The sequence below is a fragment of the Alosa pseudoharengus genome, unplaced genomic scaffold, assembly GCF_046254945.1.
Source record: "Alosa pseudoharengus isolate Yale_2024_CS ecotype anadromous, Long Island Sound unplaced genomic scaffold, YU_APseudo_1.1 YU_APseudo_1.1_scf_3, whole genome shotgun sequence".
NCBI classification, from domain to species: Eukaryota; Metazoa; Chordata; class Actinopteri; order Clupeiformes; family Clupeidae; genus Alosa; species Alosa pseudoharengus.
The window spans coordinates 27,732,687-27,754,897 of NW_027468718.1; the positions used below are offsets into that span (position 1 = coordinate 27,732,687).

General features: G+C 45.4%; 1 protein-coding gene across 1 annotated transcript; it reads left to right on the forward strand.

Annotated features, from left to right (window-relative positions):
* Positions 1-1,200: 1,200 nt before the first annotated feature.
* rapgef4a (Rap guanine nucleotide exchange factor 4a) lies at positions 1,201-22,026 on the forward strand. Its single transcript, XM_076263785.1, has 28 exons — positions 1,201-1,329; positions 5,859-5,931; positions 6,466-6,530; positions 8,380-8,430; positions 8,565-8,671; positions 9,502-9,623; positions 10,277-10,460; positions 10,910-10,994; positions 11,096-11,156; positions 11,382-11,458; positions 11,960-12,106; positions 13,634-13,743; positions 15,197-15,282; positions 15,446-15,524; positions 15,894-16,044; positions 16,197-16,285; positions 16,374-16,404; positions 16,641-16,719; positions 16,817-16,963; positions 18,089-18,186; positions 18,524-18,649; positions 18,795-18,973; positions 19,403-19,493; positions 19,647-19,697; positions 20,068-20,155; positions 20,342-20,406; positions 20,630-20,684; positions 20,951-22,026. The coding sequence occupies exons 2-28, from the start codon at positions 5,874-5,876 to the stop codon at positions 21,076-21,078; spliced, it is 2,610 nt and encodes an 869-aa protein (XP_076119900.1). The 5' UTR covers positions 1,201-1,329; positions 5,859-5,873; the 3' UTR covers positions 21,079-22,026.
* Positions 22,027-22,211: the final 185 nt, after the last annotated feature.

The following is a 22,211-nucleotide window of genomic DNA, read 5'->3' on the forward strand; positions in this document are numbered from 1 at the left end:
ATCAATCGATGGGCATTTTTTTATGTCTGTATTAACTCATCGTGTCAGGGCGGAATGGGAGGAGGAGATGATGGCCCTGTAGCTACACCCCTCCGCTCTCTCTAGAAAGGACAGAGGCTAGACAACATCCTCTCTGAAAAGCCCACATGCAGTTCAGAGGAAATAACTCATTTATTATTTCAAAGCGGCCACCAAAACAGCGGCACTATGGTTTTGATATCAATTGGAAGTTCTCCTTTTGATATGCTGCTGGTCTGTTTGTTGTGCAGCCCCTCTGGCCACAGGCGAGGCAGCAACGCTGGGCTTTAATCAGCTGGAAGGTCAGAGCTGAGATTTTATCTGCCTCCATCTTTCTCCTGGAAGCTCAATCACGTGACTTGGGGAAGAGCACAGTGTTCCCTCAACATTCATATTCTGTGTAAAGCCTTTGATCCAAATGGTGACATACACATTGTTCTTACCGTACTTGTAAGTGAGGGTCAAATTCAGTTCAAGCAGTATCTCTATGACATACTAATGCCAATATGTGTTGAAAGTAGATTCTCTCTCTCTCTCTCTGCAGTGTCTGAAGGAGATAAAAGTAATTCCCACAAATCTCAGCCAGTTTTAAATGGCCATTTTTCAAAAAGAGTCTTTTTTTTTTCTCTGAACCTGGTTTTTCTCCAATAATGAGTGCTCTGTGAAAATGGTGGCTTAGGCTTATGCATTAAATATAATGGTGTTGGCTTGAGACCACTTATGGTGCACGTCTGTGTGTTTGGTCTAAATACTGCTTAATAGTTTGAATAATTGAAGGAACCCCTGCCTTATGGGACCTTCTGACTACTGTATCTCTCAGAGCCTGTGTCGAGTATTAGCTCAAAACTAGAGAGAGAGGGAGAGAGAGGTAGTGAGTGAGATGGAGAGAGAGAGAAAGAGGGAGGGAGGGAGAGAGGCAGAGAGAGAGAGAGAGAGGTAGAGAGAGAGAGAGAGGTGCATTCATCAGTGCACAATGATTTGAGTAGCGTAATCGCCTAGCAACTGCCCTATGAAGGGAAGTCAGCTGTTTGGTGCCCCTCTGCTGGGCAAGGAAACTCCAGCTCTGTTTTCCCTGCACTCAGCGTGAGAGAGAGAGAGGGAGGGAGGAGGGGGAGAGAGAGAGAGAGTGACTGGGACTGGGATACTCACATCCTTACCCAGCTGAAAGAGAGAGACGTTGGATGCTGGACGCATAAAGCAGCACTCTGATGCAGACTTCAGAAAGGTTGACTGGATTTCATCTGAGGATCTGAGGAGCAGACAGAATTATTACAACCCAGCTGTCTCATCATGAGCCACTCACTTGTCTAGGTGAGTCCTGTTTAGTCACCCATTAAATGTGTTGTCTGTGAACTGTTTCACTGGAGTTCAGTAGTGCACTGGACTTTTCATGAGAGAAGCTCAGAGACCCACACTCTCTTTTCCAATTGAAAGATAAACTCGTTTGGGAGTAACCTGGTTTTGGAAGAAGTGGTTTGCAAGTGTACAGCATGTCAATGATGTAATTTGAATGAATAATTCAACTTTGAGACTAATTGTGCAGCCATGCACAGTGATGTATAGAGTCCTGTGTAGTCATGTGTGTAAAACAGAGCAATTTGGGCTGTTCAGAGCAGATATTTGGAGTCATTGCAAAACAAGTGAAATCAAACCATCGGAGATACATGTTTCTTTCACTGTAGCCTTAAGGCACATTTAAAATGAATATATTTGGCCCCTTTTAATGCAATCTCTCTGAAGCCTGCCATCATTAGGGCTGTAAATAGAAGGCAAACACAGCTCCTCATGAAAGCAAATGTGTATCCCAAACTGACCACATGTCGGACAATAACCAGAGAGTGCTGTGAGGCTAAGGGCGTTGATGTCTGTGTAGTGTAAGTGATGAGCGTTTGGCTGTGTGCTGGGTCTGTGCGGGTCAGTTCTCATGTGGTCTCCACGTAACTCCCCAAAGAGGGGCTAGAGAGACTCAGCTGTCACGTCTCATAGAAGCACAGAGTCCCTGATCTAAAGGTTGAGGATGGAGCCCAAATTGAATGAGGTGAAATTTATTGGTATGGGAAGAGTGATTGGCAGACGGTGGGTTGTCATAGAGACGCAGTGGTCCCAGAGTTATTTGTGTGTACTCATGCGGACCTGCAAATGCTCTGTGAGGTGTGTGGTGGATTTGCCACACTGTGGAAAATCGACATTCTAAATTAGCTCTACAACACATGGTGCCTACTATGCCAGGCCCTTAGACTTCCAGGTACGGCAGTGTGAAGGTTTTAGTAGGCTTACGTCTTCTTTTAGCACTCTGTACTAATCCACAGTGGCAAGGGACAGACCCTCCTCTTAAAAGACAATTAACACATCCCTTTAAGACACAAACACAATTAACACATCCCTTTAAGATACAAACGCAATTGCAGGTAGTACACTCTGATCATGACCCTGGGGACATAACATTGTGTTGCATTTCCAGTTCTAATTCCCACATTAATTCAAAGAAAATCCAGTCAAACAGTCATGAATGATAACCCCTTAAACCACCCATAATGATGGGATTACAAGTATAAGATTTCATTATCCAGACTTAAACCAAGCGGAATTTGATTATTTACAGTATTTCCATGGTAAACTAGTTGGCACAGTTATGTTGGCATCCAAAAACAGATTACAGTGTATTGTTGTTCGAGTTGGTATTTCAATACAGTTTATGTACACACAATATTAAAGTTTGAACATTTTTCTAATGGACTTTACCATGTGAACATGTAGAAGTATGTGGCATGCCTTGCCTTGTACAGGGAGATGGCAGTCCAAAGTGGTAGTGGGAGCGACAGTGGTTGTGGGAGCGACATCCTAGATGCAGATTATATAACAAAGCCGTGTCAGATATATTTGCTGTCTTTCGGCATGACACCAGATGATCAACGGTTGATTACTTCTTAGATCGACGGAGACGCGTGTCACGGAACAGAGAGGCAGCCTGTCATGTTCCATTTCCTCTCCACACTGGACAGCGCTGTGTGTGTGTGTGTGTGTGTTTGTGCGTGTGTGTGTGTGTGTGTGTGTGTGTGTGTGTGTGTGTGTGTGTGTGTGCATGTGTGCAGATCTTAGTGTTGGGGGTGTGTGTGCTGGGCATGAGTGTGAAATCGTAATAATGCATTGGAGTGAGCACGAGCTGCCGTTTGTACAAGCTCTGATTTTACACGTGGTCTTGTGACCTGGCGTCTCTCTCTCTCTCTCTCTCTCTCTCTCTCTCTCTCTCTCTCTCTTTGTCTCTCTCCCTCTCTCTCCCTCTCTCTCCCTCCTCCCACCAAAACCCCATTTGACGCTCCAGCTAATTCTGAGTAATTGCCCCTCCTAAGCAGGGAGCCTCTCGGAGATGACAGGCCAGCTTAGCGGACCTGACACCATGATGAAGACGCCTCGCAGGATGCCGTGTGAGGTGTGTCTGCCCCCAGCAGAGTGCCTCTGGCCGCTGGCATGCTCACCAGTCAGAACGCTGCCCACGACCAGTGGTTGTTTTTCTAATCAGCATTAGGATTCTCTATAGAGCTGTCTGCATGCTGACATATGCTGGATACGTAATCATCACTGGGGGTCTGACAGTGCGTATTTGCTCATCTTTTTGAAAGTGATGGAGGATCTTTAGCCTCTACTGGAGGCTAATTCTCAAATAGTTATTCACTCTCTACCCAAGCAGTCAAGGACTGTTAAACCTGAGCTGAATGGTGAACTGCAAGAGCATAATATGTTTTAGCAAGGTAGAGCTTTTGTTCTGACTCGTGCATAGGCCTAACTGCCGTATATAATGTGTGAAACAGGGCCAGACAGACAGTGTGATGTGTGCAGTAATGGGGAGTAATTGAGGGACATGTGTGGGTGAATGGAGGCTAGCTGTGTTGAGTTCTAATCATCATAGTGGAGTCGTGTCTGCCCTAATGGGCGTTGACTGCAGCAATGATTAGGTCAGACACTCAGGCTGATGCTTAAATGGAGACAAGTGACCGTAATTACTGAAGAGTACTGAACGAGCATCTGCCAGATATGCCTAATATTCTACTGATTCCTTGCCCCTGGTACCCGAACATACAGTGGTACTCACTTGTACCGTAACATTGCTCAAAAGCTCTATGTCTCATGGACTGTCAGACATCAGAGTCAGGCAGCAGTGTGTGGAAACTGAGTATTTAGTCGCACAGATTACATTTGTCAAAGCCTTTCCCTGTCATTTACTGTCTCTGTCCCATTGAGAGATGGGCAGTGTTGGCGAAAGGAATGTTTTGTAGCAATGGAATTACACGAGTACAGGGACTCTTTTTGAAAGTAAGCGTCCATTAAGACATGAGTTGAATTGAATTAAAAAGCTGTTTACGTATGCCTTTAAAGGGACACCTAAAGTGATTAAGTCATGTCAGTGCCTTCCAATTAGATTTGGGGTTGGACCTCTAATGGAACATGGGCATATGTTTACGTTTTTTTTTTTTGCTTTTGGGAAAGCATGATGTCATGGAGAACATGACACCACTGCTGGTAAAAAAGGCACAATTGCTGAGACAAATTTTCAGAAGCATAGATATCTATTTGCTTACCGGCTATAATATTGTCAGCATATTTGCGTGAGACTACTGAAACGAAAGCCGCAATAAAGTTCTGCTTTAAGAGCGAGTCATTTTGTTCAACAGTGTGGAAACATTAGCCTTTCACCAAGCCAGGGAGCACACCACTCTAGCTGTGATTTGCTGTATACATATGGATGCTTTATCTTGTGTTGGTCAGAAGGACAAAGCTGTGTGAATAACAATACAACACCCACTCAACAACATAGACTTTTGAATATTGTCTGTGTACAATTTGTTTCAAATTGTATTTTATCTTTGTTTCAAATTGCAAATTATCATTGCAATATGAATCTTGACCTTGATTTTAACTCTCAGATCAGATAGAAATCCAGCTGTTCCAGCTGTGTGTGTGTGTGTGTGTGTGTGTGTGTGTGTGTGTGTGTGTGTGTGTGTGTGTGAGTCTGTATCTTTGTTTGCATGCTTGTGTGTGTATTTATATGCATTTTAGGTGGGTTTGACCATTGATGGTTTCTCGGCACCAGTTTGTTCCTAAAGGATGTAATCCGGTGTAATTCCATCTCATCTGTGGAGTCCGCAGATTGAGAGGATTTGATCAAGGCAGGTCGAAGGGAACCGCTTTTCCTCCCATGACTCCATCTGCTCTGAGTCATGGTGACCCCTAAGACGCCCGCGCGCTGTTCAGGGCATGGCAGCCATACAGTCCTCTAGGTCCTCAGTGGGCTCTAAGCCCCGGCCCGTAAGCCCTTACCGTATGCCCCGATTACAGGACCGCCAGCCCATATGGATACATGAGCCTGATTGGACATGAAAGGATGTGTATATGTGTGTTTATTTGTGTGATGGGATGTGTGTGTGTGTGTGTGTGTGTGTGTGTGTATGTCGCAGCTTTGTCCGGAGGAGACAGAGAGCAGCCTCCTAAAAGAGGGTGTCTTATGCAAGGGCCTTGTTAAAAGGATGCCGGGGCTGTGAATTTTGCTGAGTGCTTGTTACCGCCAGCTGTGTCCAGCTGTTGTGTAAGGTGCCAGAACCATGTTTGTGGTAAATAAAAACATACAGTAAGACATCTTTGCTACCTCCATGTGCTCCAATGTCCATATCAAAATGCTGTTAGCCTCATAGAGAAATAAACAAAGACGAACACATTTTGTTATTTCTTGTTTTATTTCATGTAAGTCACTTCTCAAAGCACCTCAGGCTGTGGATTTGGACTAGTGTTGAGTGAGAGTGTTCTATTTGTGGTGTGTTGATTGTTTTGTGTCGCGCTCTTTGCAGAAGTACCGTCAGTGCATGGCTGGCCTCCTCGCCCCACCCTATGGTGTTATGGAAAGTGGACCCAGCAGTGACAGTGAGTTCAGCTTCTCTTCTCTCAGACCCTCAGGGCTCCTCAGAAATGCACAGCCTGGCGTAACCCCGCCACTGCCTTTCAACCCCCTCACAGACAAGACGGGAATAATTCATATGGCAGTGTGTGGAGAAAAGAGCAGAATGAAAGGGAATGAAAGAGTAGGCCCTTAGTGGAAGCAGCATTCACTATGATGAATTCAGTGGCTGTCTCTTTGGCAATTCATGGAGAGTCTAGTTCATACTGTTCAGGCATTTCAGTCCATGTTGCTGGTGAACTTTAATGTCAGCGATGCCTTTTCCACAAAGATGCTATTGTTAAAAGGCAGATGAATTTAAATGTTGTCATGGCCCTGAAGCAACTCCTCTATATTTAAATGATAACAGAGCCTTCTAGCAACTATCTATAATTAGTGTGTTAAGTACATTGCAACAGTCAGGCATTGTGTTTGAAACAGACTGAAGTAAGCCAAATGTTATGTATGTGTGTATGTAGAGATGTGTGTTGCCTATTGTGTGTGTACATCCATCCCTACAGGAATGCCAGACAAAGAGAACTTAAACAACAACACTTTGGGATCCATGTCTAAACATCTTAGCAAGGTATGATACAATTTAAAGTTACTCTGTCTATGAAGTCTGTGAACTGAACAGAATACCTGTAGCTATAGTTAAATATATGCAGGAGGCTAATGTACAGTATTACTTTATAGTTGTAAGTTACAATACCAGCAAAACAGTTTGTATTCTGACCGCCTGTTTGTCTGTTTAGTCTGTTTTGCATTCTGTCCAGTCACCATGACCATCACCATCCTCATGAAACAGCACTGTTAGGAAGGTCCCGACCTCTGTCCTCATATGTGAAGCGATGCTCACACACCTCCCCCATGCGTGGTCACATGCAGCCACATCCTCTGTAGTCGGCAGTGTCCGTCCGAGTGAAAAGCGGAGGTCAAAAATAAGACAGGAATGCAAAGTTTGTTGTAAAAGCTTGTCTAAATATAAGCAGGGCGGTCGTGGTCGAGCGCGGCGTGTTCGTCCTCAGGGGTTCCTGTCCTGCCCTGCTCTGTGTCGTTTCCTGACCTTTCCACAGACAACATGTCACTTACCGGGGAGAGGCCTTTATTTACTGCCCAGTGCACTTTGTTTCCAGAGAGGGCTTTTTGCCAGAGGTCTGGTCCAAAACATTCAAACTATAAATATCAGCAACAGAGAAGACGTACAGACCATACTTACCGGCAAATGGCAGAGAAACATCCTACCCACCCCAAAGCTTTTTGTTATGTAATGCAGTTATACAGTATGTTTATGTTTGACCATAAGTGCAAGCAGAGCTATATAAAATAATAATGCATACAGATTGTGTGATGGTCAGAGTGGCTGGGGCGGGGGGGGGGGGTGTGTGACTCAGCTGTGAGTGGGGGTGTTTTAAAGACTCAGCTGTGAGTGGGGGTGTTTTAAAGGTACATACTGTAAATCCTCCCCTGGCGAGACTCATTGATCACTGATGCATGTAAAATGCTGCTTTAATGCCACTGTTGCTCTTTGTCATGGGCTATATCTCAAACCAGATCATTATCATCTTGGCAGGTACCACTGCACACAGACCGCAGTGGTTAACAACATTTTAATCAATATGCACCGCTTAAAATGTCCAGCACTAGAGATGTGTGTGGAACTATACTATGGATTTTTTAATGTAAATATATTGAGAGTGAAGCAAAGACAATAAATGATTAACACTGCAATTAAATATGCATTACGTTGTGACATGGCAGCCTGAAGGAAATACATTGCCCACTTACAGTGACAACAACTGAAACAGAAGGGGGTGATGTCCTCCAGCAATGCCTGGAAGTCCTCTTTGCTGTTAATTGAATGCTGACTTGTGCATTTGAATGCTGTTTTATCCCCATTATATACTTGTAGCCACATGTGCTCTCTAAACAATTAGAGAATCCAGTGATGTCACAGTGTATTATTCAGTTCATCACTTCATGGAATGCTGTAGTATGAATACAGAATCATTTCTCACCCTGATATTTAATATTCTGTTGGCTTTATATTCTAGTCTGTGCACAAAGTTCACATCATGTCCTATGTGGGTTATATTCTGTGTCTGCATCAATAATATCAATAATTCAGTAAGGCTGGGCGTCAAGCTCACATGAACTAAGGGTGTTGCCAAACCAGCTGTGAAAAATCAATACCGGTGGTTCTGTGTGGGGGACAGACCTGTTTTGTCTATCTAGGGAGAAAAAAAAAACTAGGAAAAGATTAAATAATCAACATTTTGCCAGTAATATGGGAATTCTGCATTCAGTAATGCAGAATTCCCAAATTTTGCCCATGCCAGATTTCCTTTGTGATTTTACTGTGTTTTCTTTAGAGAATCCATTATCGTTTGTGGTCCCTTATGTTTGGTCAATGTCCATTAAATTGTATTTTTCAGACATCACACATTGAAACCCAGGCCAAACCCCATCCTAAATCCATTTACCAGGTACTTAAAAACAGACACAGAGGCCTTCTCCTCACTCACCATCACCATCATCATCATCATCTTGCCATCCTCATTTACTCACACATCCTTAACGATAGCTAAAATGGTTCTTCCTGTCTTTGTTTTTCCCGCAGGTTCCTTCAGAAAAGATCTTGCGGGCAGGGAAGGTCCTACGAAATATCATCCTGTCCAGGGCTCCTCATATGATCAGAGACAGGAAGTACCATCTGATGACATACAAGTGAGTCAGTGGCACAGCCACAGGGTCAGAGGGCACAGCCACCAGCCCTGTAGATGTATTGGATATATACTGTATGCAGACCTGCTCCTTGTTTCTGTCAAATAGACCAGATGTAGGATAAAGCCAGTTACATGTTAGCACACAGTGGGTTACAGCAAGTGTGTCCGTCACCATGATTACCATGCTGTCCAACATGTTAGTATGTAAGGGTTCATTTCATTTCTATAGTATATAAAACATGCACACCGGTAATATATTCTAGAAGGACAGGTGTGGTGCCAAGCTGACACTGTGCGATTTCAGCCCTGAATCAGTCGCATTCGATTTGTCATGTCACTTGAGCAGGCTCAGAAAGAAGATGTAACAATCCATGTTTTAGCTGTAGTCTGATCTGATTTGTCTGATCATTTGTGGCATGTCTGAAACGCTGTCAAGAGTGCGAGCAGTCAAACGTACAGTATGAGCACAGTAATCACATCTGATGTGTAGTGTGAGTTACCATGTCGCATGCCACTGAGAGAAAATGCTGCTTCTGCCCGGCTGTATGTGTGTACATACAGTGCTGCTGTAAGTCTATCTTCACCATTGTCTGTGTCTGCGGTGTGCGTGCATGCGTGCGTGCGTGCGTGTGCGTATGTGCGTGTCTGTGTATGTGTGTGTGTGTGTGTGTGTGTGTCTGCGATGTGTGTGTGTGTGTGTGTGTCTCTGCGGTGTGTGTGTGTGTGTGTGTGTGTGTGTGTGTCTGCGGTGTGTGTGTGTGTGTGTGTGTGTGTCTGCGGTGTGTGTGTGTGTGTGTGTGTGTGTGTGTGTGTGTGTGTATGTGCCCATAGGCAGTGCTGTGTGGGCACAGAGCTGGTGGACTGGCAGATTCAGCAGAGCTCCTGTGTGCATTCCCGTGTCCAAGCAGTGGGCATGTGGCAGGTGCTGCTGGAGGAGGGGGTCCTCAACCACGGTAACACACACACACACACACACACACACACACACACACACACACACACACACACACACACACACAGGAAGTCATCCATATACTCCCAAATTCATACACACAAAGGACACAGATGTACTTTGCACAGTCACCCCAGTACTCCCACGAACATGCACATTTGCATACAATGTTAATACTGTCATAGCATTAGTTCATCCTGAGCTCCCAGGAATAAACACAGACACACTGATGTGCCTCACCACACTCACCTTACAAACTCTTCTCTAGTTCAGCTGACTGTAGCTCTGATTGGCCTAACCTCACACCACTAGTAGAACACATGGGCACATTGTCCACAAGGTTTACAGTCATTTGCTACCAAAGCCTGTCAGCTCAGTCCTCAGTCCCCAGGTACTTCATTTGCAGGTGAAAACACTTAAATCTGAAATCCTGTTCCTGCTCAAATCCTGCTTCCCCTACACCAGTCGACTGCTTGTCAGTTGGCTCTGTGTCATACTGGCGCAGACTGTCAGAGACTGTTCCAAATGGTGTCTCTCTCGGGAAGTGGGGGTGTGTGTGTGGGGGGGGGGGGTCAGGGGGGTGCAGAGGTGTGTCTTTTTTAAAACACAAAAGTGTGTCAGACACCTCTCCCTCTCTGTTGATTTATGCTGCAGTGGACCAGGAGCTGAACTTCCAGGACAAGTACCTGTTTTACCGTTTCCTGGACGACGAGCAGGACGGCGCCGTGCCGCCGAGCGAGGAGGAGATGAAGGAGAGCGAGGACGAGCTGCAGGACACACTGCTGCTGCTGTCCCAGATGGGCCCCGACGCCCACATGCGCATGATCCTCCGCAAGCCGTAAGGGCCCCGCACACACACGCATGCACACACACACAAACACACACACACACACACACACACACACACGCGCACACGCACACGCACACGCACACGCACACGCACACGCACACGCACGCACACACACACACACACACATACACACACACAAACACGCACACACATCCCCTCTCCCAGACCACATGCTAATACAAATCGCCTGGAGTACTTGCAATGTTGTTTCATATTAAAAAGCTAGTGCATATTACTGTTTGTATGGCAGCATTCTGGAGTCCTCTGTCAATGGACATAACTAGTCACATCCACCCCCCCTCCTCTCTCTCTCTCTCTCTCTCTCTCTTTCTCTCTATCCTGCTCGCCATTGAATGTTCCCTTCCTCCTACCAAACGGCCACTTGATTAGATACAGTATCATCCAGTTTAAATTGCCGCTCACTTCCTCCCTTGCAGGCCGGGCCAGAGGACAGCGGATGATTTGGAGATCATTTATGAGGAGCTGCTGCACATCAAGGCCTTATCTCACCTCTCCACCACCGTGAGTGCGGCTTCTGTTGCGGACGCTGCGCATCCATAGCCATAAGTCCTGTCTCGTCCCGTGTAACGATCCTCTCCCCTGTGGTCCTCCGTTTCCTACAGGTCAAAAGGGAATTGGCCGGTGTGCTCATCTTTGAGTCTCATGCCAAGGCTGGTACTGTGCGTAAGTAGATCCTGCAAATTAGCCACATTAGTTTGGTTGACAGTTGACATCATGATAATACTGTGGTTTTACTGTGCTGTTAGACCAGGAGAAGTGTATAGAAGCAAAGGATTACATGGTCAGCTGGGTTATAACATTCTGACAATTGTCAGTGTTCTACCAAACCTCTCAAAAACTGAAGTATAATGCATTGTAGTGATTGACCTGGTGTTCTCTGTCTTCCAGTATTTAATCAAGGTGAAGAAGGCACTTCCTGGTACATCATCCTGAAGGGTTCTGTAAATGTTGTCATCTATGGGAAGGTGAGACTTTCCAGGTTTTCTAATGATCACCCCCCCTATTCCATCCATTCCTAATGGTTTTGAATGAAAACAGCAGGAACTGATCAGATATCTGCACACTGCTCAGTGCTCCCCAGCAATTTATTAGGCACAGTTTGCCAACTACTAGGTGTTCATCAGGTGCTAATTGCAGTTCATTCTCATTGTAGCTAATTAGCTCTTGGCAAAGACCTTTTTTATGGAACCCTTTTTAACAGTTTTCTGATATGTGATTGTCAGTGACACAGCCATTTTTCTCCAAGATAGTGTTCCCCTCAATACTAGACTAGGTTTTCTATTTCTTGTGCTAATTCCCTACAGATATATTTAGAAAGCAGTAGTAGTAGCAGTATGAAGTCTCTACATGGATCATTACTGCATAATGGATTCATGTGCAGTGTATGTCGTGTGCCCATGCTGTGCCTCTTGTGGGCAGTGGGAGCCTGGCCCTCATCAACCCATGCCATGCTGTGTCTCACGCAGGGCGTTGTGTGCACTCTGCACGAGGGCGACGATTTCGGGAAGCTCGCTCTGGTGAACGATGCGCCCCGGGCGGCCTCCATTGTCCTGCGCGAGGACAACTGCCACTTCTTGCGTGTGGACAAGGAGGATTTCAACCGGATCCTGAGGGTGAGTGGATGTTTAGCAGTGTTATCGTTGTTGTTGCTCTGGGAGGTCCTCCACCTCCTGGCTGTCGACCTGCGTAATCCTACCAACTTGATTCCGTGAGCTCAGGAAAATCCCACTTGATCTGCCCCACACAATAGCTCAAGCACACAGGATTGCCAGGGCAGAGGCGAACCCCACACAGCACTTTGGGGTGGATCTGTGTCCAGTCTCCAGTTATAAAATGATTTTGACAATTAAGTACAGATTTTTAATGTGTTTAATGCCTGTTTCAATTTGCTAAATCTCTAAACTGAGACATGGATCATTATGGTCTATTTAAACTGCAGTATGTAGTACACAGAGCATACAATGAATAAGATTAGTTTTGGGGACGTACTCCATTGGCCCATGACACAGTAAAGGCTAAATGAACTTATGTGGTGCTTTCAAAGATGTGCCAGCATGTGTTACTCAAAGATGTGCCAGTATGTGTTACTCAAAGTGAGATTTTCTGTTTAATATTTTAGGTGAATGCTTTCATTTAGTGCATCTTCAGGAACGACTGCTCTGTGATTGGTGTTGATCTCCCTCTTCTGGCCATGACGTAGAATTGCACAGTTGTCAGCCCACTACTATACAATGCCTCCTAGAAAAAAGGACATTCGTCACAGTTGAAAAGATTGTTAAATACATAAAGTAAAAAGAACAGCACAATCCTCTCTCTGTACTGGTTCTAGTGCACAGTGCCTGGGGTAGTGTGCTGGGGATGTCTGGGTTGCGAGGCGGAGGAGGGTGGGGCCGGTCAGAGGGCTGCCCCCTGTGTGTGTGAGGCTCACTGAGTCCTCCTTATCCTCTCTAAATCTGCACTTGGCGCTGACCCACCCCCCGGCCGCCCGGCAACAGTCAGAATGCTGACCCCCGCATACACTCTCGCTCTTTTACTCGCTCTCCACCACTGTTTAGAAGGTGACTAATCCAGTATGCTTACGGTGCACTCTCGTGTAATCACATTGCTCTCTCTCTCTCTCTCTCTCTCTCTCTCTCTCTCTCTCCCTCTATCTCTCTTTCTCTTTCTCCCAATCTGCCGATGGAGGAGTTGTGTGCTGTTGATGTTTTGATACCGCATGACAAAAGATTTTCTGGGTTTAAGCACCACATGTGTCTTGCTGTACTGCTACTATACCCTTTTGCCATTTGTTTTATTTATCTCTGTAAAGTGGTTCCCTTGCTTTATTGCTGCTACTACTACTATTACTACTACTATTAATAACTATAATTATTAGTGACAATTATATAATCACTATCATATAATTATATTGTTATTATAAGCCTATAAATGTAGATCTTCAGAATAAATCAGAAAATAAAAAAAAGTCCTCAGATTTTTTCAGTGCATATGGTCTGACTGTTCTGTATGACTGTTATTGTCTGCTGTACAATAGTACAATAGTACAATAGCTATACTTCTGTGTGTGTGTGTGTGTGTGTGTGTGTGTGTGTGTGTGTGTGTGTGTGTGTGTGTGTGTGTGTGTGTCTATACCCTCTCAGGATGTAGAAGCTAACACAGTTCGTCTGAAGGAGCATGAGCAGGATGTGTTGGTGCTGGAGAAGGCCATTGGCCGCACCTCTAGCCATGGAGCCTTCTCATCCCACCACAAGTACGAAGGCATACACACACACCCACACACACACACACACACACACACCCACACACACCCACACACCCACACACACCCACACACACACACACACACACACACACACACACACACACACACACACACAGACAATTAATTCACTCATGCATGTGCACACACATACACACACACACACACACACACACACACACACACACTCACAAATTCATACATTTAAATTAATTTAATTTCAATGAGCAATTTCCCAATGTTTACCTTGAGAATCAAGTGGTTACAGTAGGCTCAGGGTTTATAGAAGGCATCTGGCCTCTGATGGATGTAGAAAAACTCCTTGACCTGTTAATGGTCCAGGTCTGGCATATGATGGAGACAGAGGTGAACGGGGCAGCAGGAGACGTGGGGCACATCTGTACACAGAGCCAGAGAGGATTGAGGGGAGGGGGGGGCTATATCCAGGTGTGGTATCTTCTCTACTGTAATATATAGAGAATATATATTATATATTAGATTTTCTAGAGAGTTCTCATTGGACTCTCCGTTTGTGTGGCTATTATTGCGGGGGCAAGCGTACATGTGCGAGAGTGTCGGAACACTCCAGTGGCTCAGGCGGAGGACAGGAAGGCCCTGGACCCTGGCTGTCGGAGCCCGCCGTGTGTGGCTTAATGGAGGCGGCTGATGGCCGACCAGTGGAGCCACAGTGATGGCGAGAGGCACATTAGCGCTAATGACAGACGGCTCTCGGGGAGGGGGCAGGCCCTTCAGGGGGTACATCCACTCGGTCAGGGTCGCCCTCTAATCAGCCGCGGCGTGGCAGGCGAGGTGGCAAGAGGGGCCGGCGTGTCAAGGGCTGCTCCTTCCCGCTAGAGGGGCCCAACTTGCGTCTGGTCACCTAACCCCCCCCCCCCCCCCTCCCCCCGTCTGTCTCGTTAGGCTGCTGGCTGGTAATCAGAGTGCCACCTCAACGCTGGCCCACTGATCTGCTGCTGCTGGGAGTAGCACGCCCGCCTGCCTAATGGAGCCACTGACATGGCATTATCCAGCAGACACGGTCATTAATGAATTCACAGGGACTCATGGGGTCTGTTTAAATGGCATTATGTCCCACATGCTTTTGGCTTTTAATGTAACAGGATCAAAACAGCACAGTCACACAGGGTTTGGAAGTGGGAGCGTGACAAAATATTTCTGCTCTTTTATCCGGCATAAGGTTCTCATTTTTGTTTCTCTCTTATCCCTTGGCAGATGACTACAGTTGCAATAGAGTTTATAAACCAGAGCAGTTGAAAGGAATTCTTTAATTGGACTCAAAGACATGTTTCTCTGATCACAGCTAGGCTCTCTCCAAGCACATCATAATAACAAACAACATCAGGTACTTCTGGAGACTATGGAAAGACACACGCTAGACTGGTGGTGTTTGAAATCTCAAAATGCCCATTCCCCTTCATTGCAGATACACTGTTATGGCAGGCACACCTGAGAAGATCCTGGAGCACTTCCTGGAGACTATGAGGCTAGACTCACAATTCACTGAGACAGGTATAAATAAAGATTCATACGGGTGGGTTTGTTTCTGTCCTCAGGTGAGGGCTTTTTTAGCAACAGTTCACAAAGTATATACTTGAAATAAGGACCAGGACCAGCTTTAGTAACTGCTTTGTCTTTTTGTCCATCTATCTCCCTGTCTTTCCTGTCCTCACAGACCCAGCCCTGGACGATTTTGTCCTCATGCACTCTGTCTTCCTTCCCAACGGTCAGCTCTGTCCCCTGCTCATGGCCCAATATCCTTTCAGTACTCTCTTCTTATCTCATTTTGCACAGTCATGGAGTTAACCAGGTTTACATTTCACTTCTAGTTGTATACTGTTCTGTGTGTGTGTGACAAGTCAATCTCTGAATCTGAATCTCTGAATCTCTCCCTAATAGCTCCTTCAACACTAGAATACTTGTTTGGCCCCTTTTTTCAGTGAATTGGTGCATCCTATTGCCTACCGACATGTAGACTTAGGTTTGGGTGTAATGGGACATTATTGTGTCTGTAGTGCGTGCTGCTGCTCTTCCATCTACACCAGCTGGTGTGCGCAGATCTCACCCACAAGGCATCCTTCCACCCGCTGGCATTAGTTATTATCACCTTGACTGCCTGGCACCTACCATGCCCAGGCCTCCCAGGGCTCCGAGCAAGAGAAGCTGGACTTCGCCCTCAACAACAAGCGCCGTGTGGTGCGCCTCGCCCTACAGTGGGCCACCTTCCACGCCGACCAGCTCCAGGAAGAGGAGGCCTCCCTGGCCTTCCTGGAGGTCAGAGGTCATTGTCATTGGGGTTAGAGTGCAACAAGGGAGTGTTGCCCTCTGTGGTTATTCTCATGTTCTCTCTCTCTCTATCTCTCTATCTCTCTCTTTTCTCTCTCTCTCTCTCTCTCGTTTCTCCCTCCCTTTCTCTCTCCATGCAGGAGCTGTATATAGCTGTGTCAGATGATGGCAGGCTCTTCCCTGCACTTCATGAACAGCTCCCTGTGCTGGAGAAGATGGTCAAAAACAAGTAGGTAGACAGATCTGGTTATGGCTTTTTGTATTAACAACTCCCCTCCATGTTACTCAGTTCTTACAAATATCAATTGTGTTTTCAGTTCAGATGACTCCAGATCATCACAAAAGAAGGTTAGTAAAACCTCACAGGCATGAGCCTAATAAACTGTCTCTGTAAAACATGTTGAGGAAATTCAGACAGATAGGAACTCGTTTAGTTCTTGAGAAAGTAAATATTTTGTATAAAGGGCGTACTATTGATTCAAGATGCCAGTTGCAAGAGTTTTCATTTGCAGTGGCTGCTGAGGATGGATATTGTTATCTTTGCCAAACCATTTCAGTTGTGTAATGAAAGTTTGTTTTCTCAGCACAAGGTCCTCCTGAGACAGTTCAGCATGGGCGACGAGAAACACCAGAAGAGGCAACCCATCAAGAGCAATGATGAGAGTACGCTTTCACAGTCCAGTTTTATTCATGTGAACTTCACCACAGTTGTGGCCAAACTGCACCCCACTAATGCATCTGCTTGCTTTGCCGTCTGCAGTCTTGTTCAAAGTCTACTGCATTGACCACACCTACACCACCATCCGGGTCTCGGTTTCCGCCTCGGTCAGGGAGGTCATCAGCGCCGTGGCTGACAAGCTGGGGTCAGCGGAGGACCTTCTGCTGGTCAGCCTGAGTTCGGCCGGAGGTGAGAACGGGCACCGCCACCCTCCCACTAATCAAGCGCACAGACACAGCGCCGAGAGCTTTCCGGGAAGGATGCGTCTATTTAAAGATGGCCCTGGATGGTGCTGCGGTCATCAGCTTGGGACTGACCTGGCCACTGACCCTGGTCCCATCTGTTTTAATTACCGGTGCATGCTGAAGTTGGGGACTTGACCCCATGATGGCTGTGAGGAGAGGATCACAGCACAACATTGCTGTACTTGCTGCAACTTATAAAATTCTACAGGCTCTCGCCACTGGTTGCTACTAGCAGCGTTGCGCTTACTGGTGCCAGAGCTCATTCATCTACCTCACAAAGGCCTGCCTGTGACCCCTTCACTGTACTGCCCCCACCAACAGCAGAGACTATGCAAGCCCTTACTGTAATAGTATCATGCCCTTAAGAGGGTGTGTGTGTGTGCGTGCGTGTGAGTGTGTGTGTGTGTGTGTGTGTGTGTGTGTGTGTGTGTGTGTGTGTGCGTGCATATCTACATCTCTGTGTGTTTTGTGGCACTTCATCATGGTTTTTCATGACAAGTGTTCTGATGCTTATCTTTGCTGTGCTTTGTCCATCTGTGTGTGTGTGTGTGTGTGTGTGTGTGTGTGTGTGTGTGTGTGTGTGCGTGTGCGTGTGTGTGTGCGCGCTCTACGTCTCTGTGTGTGTTTTGTGGCACATCATCGTGGTTTTTCATGACAAGTGTTCTGAAGCTTATCTTCGCAGAGCTATTTTGCCATCAGATGAAAATGAATGTCCACATGTCTAGCTAATGCATGGCTTTAATGCATCTCTTTTAACATGCATACAGTATACTGGTGATCTAACATGAGGGATCACTGGGTCCAATGTCAACAAATGTGTTATGGCAACCAGATATCATCATCTGAGTTGCCTCATTTTTCAGGAATGACCAAACTGGGCTATCACACTGTTTATACGTTCAACATTAGAGCACTACAAATGAACTGTTTAAATGCACTGTTAGGCTTTCTATGTTTCCTGAGTCAGGATTTATTACAACAATTGATATAGATAGCTTTAATGGTGTTTTAACCCTGAATATAATAGTTGAGTTTGTTTCTGTCTTTGATCTGTAATTTATTTGGACAGATAAGGTTGTGCTGAAACCCAGTGATGTGTCAGTCTTCTCCGCGCTCAGCGTTAATGGACGTCTGTTTGCGTGCCCTCGGGACCAGCTCGATTCATTGGTGCGTAGGCTACCCGAAGGGGCACTGGGGAAGGAACAAAAAAAATACATTAGCTGACATTTACTCAACGGATCTAACGCATTAGCAAATAAAATAGCCTGCACCTAAATGGAGAATGGAACAAAGGCTTCAAACCACCCAACCTTTAATATTTATTCCAGTGTGCTCCCCTAGTAACAGTAAATGTGTAGAATTACATTTTATTTTTAGAAATAACATCTTTTAAACTACATGCTCTGTTAATAAATACACTGAAGAGGAGATTGTCTGTTAATATTCTCTCTATATATTTCTCTCTCTCTCTCTCTTTCTCTCCCTCTCTGCGTGTTACCTAAAGACACCTCTGCCAGAACAGGAAGGTCCTTCCACTGGCTCCTTACCAACATTTGAGTTGATGAGCTCCAAGGACCTGGCCTACCAGATGACCCTCTGTGACTGGGAGCTCTTCAACTGTGTGCATGAGGTGCAGCACTAGCTCACTTTCAACCACTCTCCACCTGTAGTCTGTCATCCACTAGTAGCTCATTCCTATATGCATGTATTTTACTTGTCACAGTTGTGTTACCTTACTGAATTAAGTGACTGCATGCATAAAATGGACATTGCAGCTTGAGCTGGTGTACCACACGTTGGGAAGGCAGCACTTCAAGAAGACCACGGCCAACCTGGACCTGTTTCTGCGGAGGTTCAATGAGATCCAGCTCTGGGTTATTACGGAGATGTGTCTGTGTGCACAGCTCAGCAAGCGGGTGCAGCTCCTTAAGAAGTTCATTAAGATCGCTGCTCAGTGAGTAGTGCTGTGCTTCTGTTCCATTTCCTCCTATAGCTGATGTGTTTTTTTTTTTATCCAATGTTGATCATTTTTGCACTACACAGAAAGTCACATTTTGGATGGGTATTCATTATGAAACATGATGTATAGTTTTGTAAATTACTGGGTCAGAACTGGATTTCCTACAGATGTAATGTCATCTGACAAAAACAGATGTCTAAAAATGTCAGGATTTGTATGCCAACATTTATCCATGCCTTGCAAATAAAAGTCCACTAAAGCTGTTTCACAGTATCATGTATTGTTTCTCAATGGCTGGTTCATTAGTGAACGCATCTGACAGTGGCCTACATCCAGTGCATGAGATGAGATCATTAGCGAGGACCTCGTTAGGCCTGTATGGCTGATGAACAGTCATGTGACCAGTGTGCTTCACTCTTTCAGCTGCAAGGAGTACCGGAACCTCAACTCCTTCTTTGCCATCATCATGGGCATGAGTAACCCAGCGGTGAGCCGGCTCAGTCACACGTGGGAGGTAGGTACCGCAGGCTCCCGTCACCTCCTGACACCACCTGTTGAAGATCACTCCCGACTCGCAGTAATGTCTCACCTGAATGCTTTTCATGTTGCCAGAAGATCACTCCCGACTCGCAGTAATGTCTCACCTAAATGCTTTTCATGTTGCCAGAAACTGCCAAGCAAATTCAAGAAGTTCTATGGGGAGTTTGAGAACTTAATGGTAAGTCTAGTGAAGGTTTCATTTCCATTCCTATTGTTGTGAATTCCATTAGTTTTGCGCCGAGAGCCGGGAACTCTAAATAGATTGTGGGGAACGGGCCCTTGGACGTGCTCGGCTTCTATAGGCTCAATTCGCCAACCACCGTGGCACAGAAACGCACTCACATATTAATGGACCCCTCTTTATAATGCAAGCTCTGAATCAGCACATTCTTCCCGGAGAGCCCTGTAATTAAGGGTGATTGATGTATTCATGGAGACTAATTGTGCCTCATTTAGTTGTCAGTGTGATGTGTCTAACCAGCAAGCGCGCGAGGCCCAGCGGGGTATCACTCCCATGATGACTTCTTTCCCCCTTTCTTTCCCACCAGGACCCGTCCAGGAACCACCGAGCTTATCGCCTCACCATGGCCAAGCTGGACCCTCCCATTATCCCCTTCATGCCTCTCCTGATCAAAGGTGAGCCCAGTGGGCTCGTAAGCACAACAGGCTCGCACGTACCACCCATGGAGCTGTCCATCAGGGGCTATTTGTAATGGACCGACCATATTTCGCCCCAGGTGTCCGGCATGATCAGTCTTAGTTTGTAAGGCAAGAACTGCACGGTGAAAGCAATACGTGTCATGTTTTTTTGCCTCCCAACAGATATGACATTCACCCATGAAGGGAACAAGACTTACACTGACAGTTTGGTTAATTTTGAGAAAATGGTGAGTCGTTTAAGATCATGATGCTTTTAGTTTGACGCTGATGAACCGTTAGGCTTCACTTTGGTTGGCTTTTTCTTTTTAAACAATTTCAGTGGGAACACACTATGATTTTCTGTATGAAAAGTGCAGCACAAGTAAAATAGGTTGCATTTTAAGTGCTTTTTTATAAGTGCTTTTTTCTAACAGGATGTGATTTTATAATGTATTTGTGTGTTTGTTCCAGCGCATGATTGCAAACACGGTGCGGATAGTGAGGTACTGCCGGAGCCAACCATTCAGTAAGTGACCAAAGCTCACGGCCCAATTTTGTTTTCAAGGCCAAGGTAATGAACAAAAGCCCTAAATAGAAAAACAGTCATTTTTAATCCAAGAGCACATTGAATTCTTATGGGGTTTGGCACACTTTTAAACACTTTGAGTTTGATTGTGGTATAAATCAGTTATATTTTCTGCTCATGTGTATATTTTGGGGTATGCAAATGTCTTTAGTGCAATTCCAGCAGCACTCCACTCCTTCATTGTTCTCCATCCTCCATCCCCTCAGGTCTGGACACATCTCAGGTCAACAAGAACCACCAGGATGTGCGGGGCTACGTGCACCAGCTGAACGTGATCGACAACCAGAGGACTCTCTCACAACTCTCCCATAAGCTGGAGCCCCGGAGGACCTGAGGCGCCGCCGCCTCACGTCCAGCATTGTACCCATGCTGCTTCACCTCTACTGCCAAAACAACAACAATAAGAACAACAACTTTAAGAAACAACAGGCTGTATACACGCCACATGACAAGCATCCTCTTCTTCTTCCGCTCTCAAGGGACCCATTTGCGTCACCATGGGTGATTCTGGTGACAGCCATATTGCATCAGCTCTATGTGATTTGCTAGCAGAAGCTAATGATATTTTATAAGTCATTATGAAGACATATTTTGGCTGTTTGTTTATATTGATGTATTGTTTTCCCATTCCTGTGGTGAAACATTCACCATGAACTACTGTTTCATTTTTAAGAGTAATGAAACTTGCTGAACTAGTCTTGCTTCTTGCACGGCACCCGGGCAGACCCTGCTTTGGTTAAAAAGAGTTGAGAGTGGATGTTTCCTGTTTGTGTGGCCCACTGGCATCAGATATGAGCACACTTTATAGTCTCAGGGTTTGGTCCGATCTACTGTAAGTGTGGGGGCAGCAAAGCGTAACCTCGGTAATCTTGGCAGAACGTCTTCCACAGATTACCGAGGCCTTCAGATCTGATGCTGGTGAAAATGCTGTCAGGCTTTCATAGGTGAACTCTTGTTCACCTTTACTGATTCTCTGATGAGCTCTAGCTCCTGTACAATCTTTTTTGGTGTGTTAAGCCTTCCTTTTAACTCTCTTATATGTGTTTTGTAAATGGTGTTATATTTGTAAGTACTTTAATTTTGTGGTTGTTTTCTCACACATTTTTAAACAATATGTTTATTTTATTTATTTTGACCTCTGCATGTAATGAGTTTAATATGAGACAGATTAAATATGAGCACATTTTAAAAATCTGTGGAAAACTGTCTGCAAACTTTTTACCAAGATGTAGCCTAGGCTATTCTGTAAATAATGTAAACCTATTAAAAGTATTTACGGACATTTGAACTGCGGGGACAATTTTGTTATAACTTTGTTACAACTGAATAGACCTTCAGCTGTCACGTGATGTTGTCACTGTTTTTGTTGACATTTTGAATATAGTTCTTCACTCAACACATTACCAGTAATTAGAATCAATAATCGGAAACAAAGCTTGTTCTCAGTGATACATGATGTGCCATTAG

What these genes read in the sequence shown, in the direction of transcription:
- rapgef4a (XM_076263785.1), top strand. Translation starts at nt 5,874, where the DNA reads ATGGCTGGCCTCCTCGCCCCACCCTATGGTGTTATGGAAAGTGGACCC. An exon ending in GGAGGGGGTCCTCAACCACG is followed by an intron (nt 9,624 to 10,276) that starts GTAACACACACA and finishes TTTATGCTGCAG; the next exon opens with TGGACCAGGAGCTGAACTTC. An exon ending in TGCCAAGGCTGGTACTGTGC is followed by an intron (nt 11,157 to 11,381) that starts GTAAGTAGATCC and finishes TCTGTCTTCCAG; the next exon opens with TATTTAATCAAGGTGAAGAA.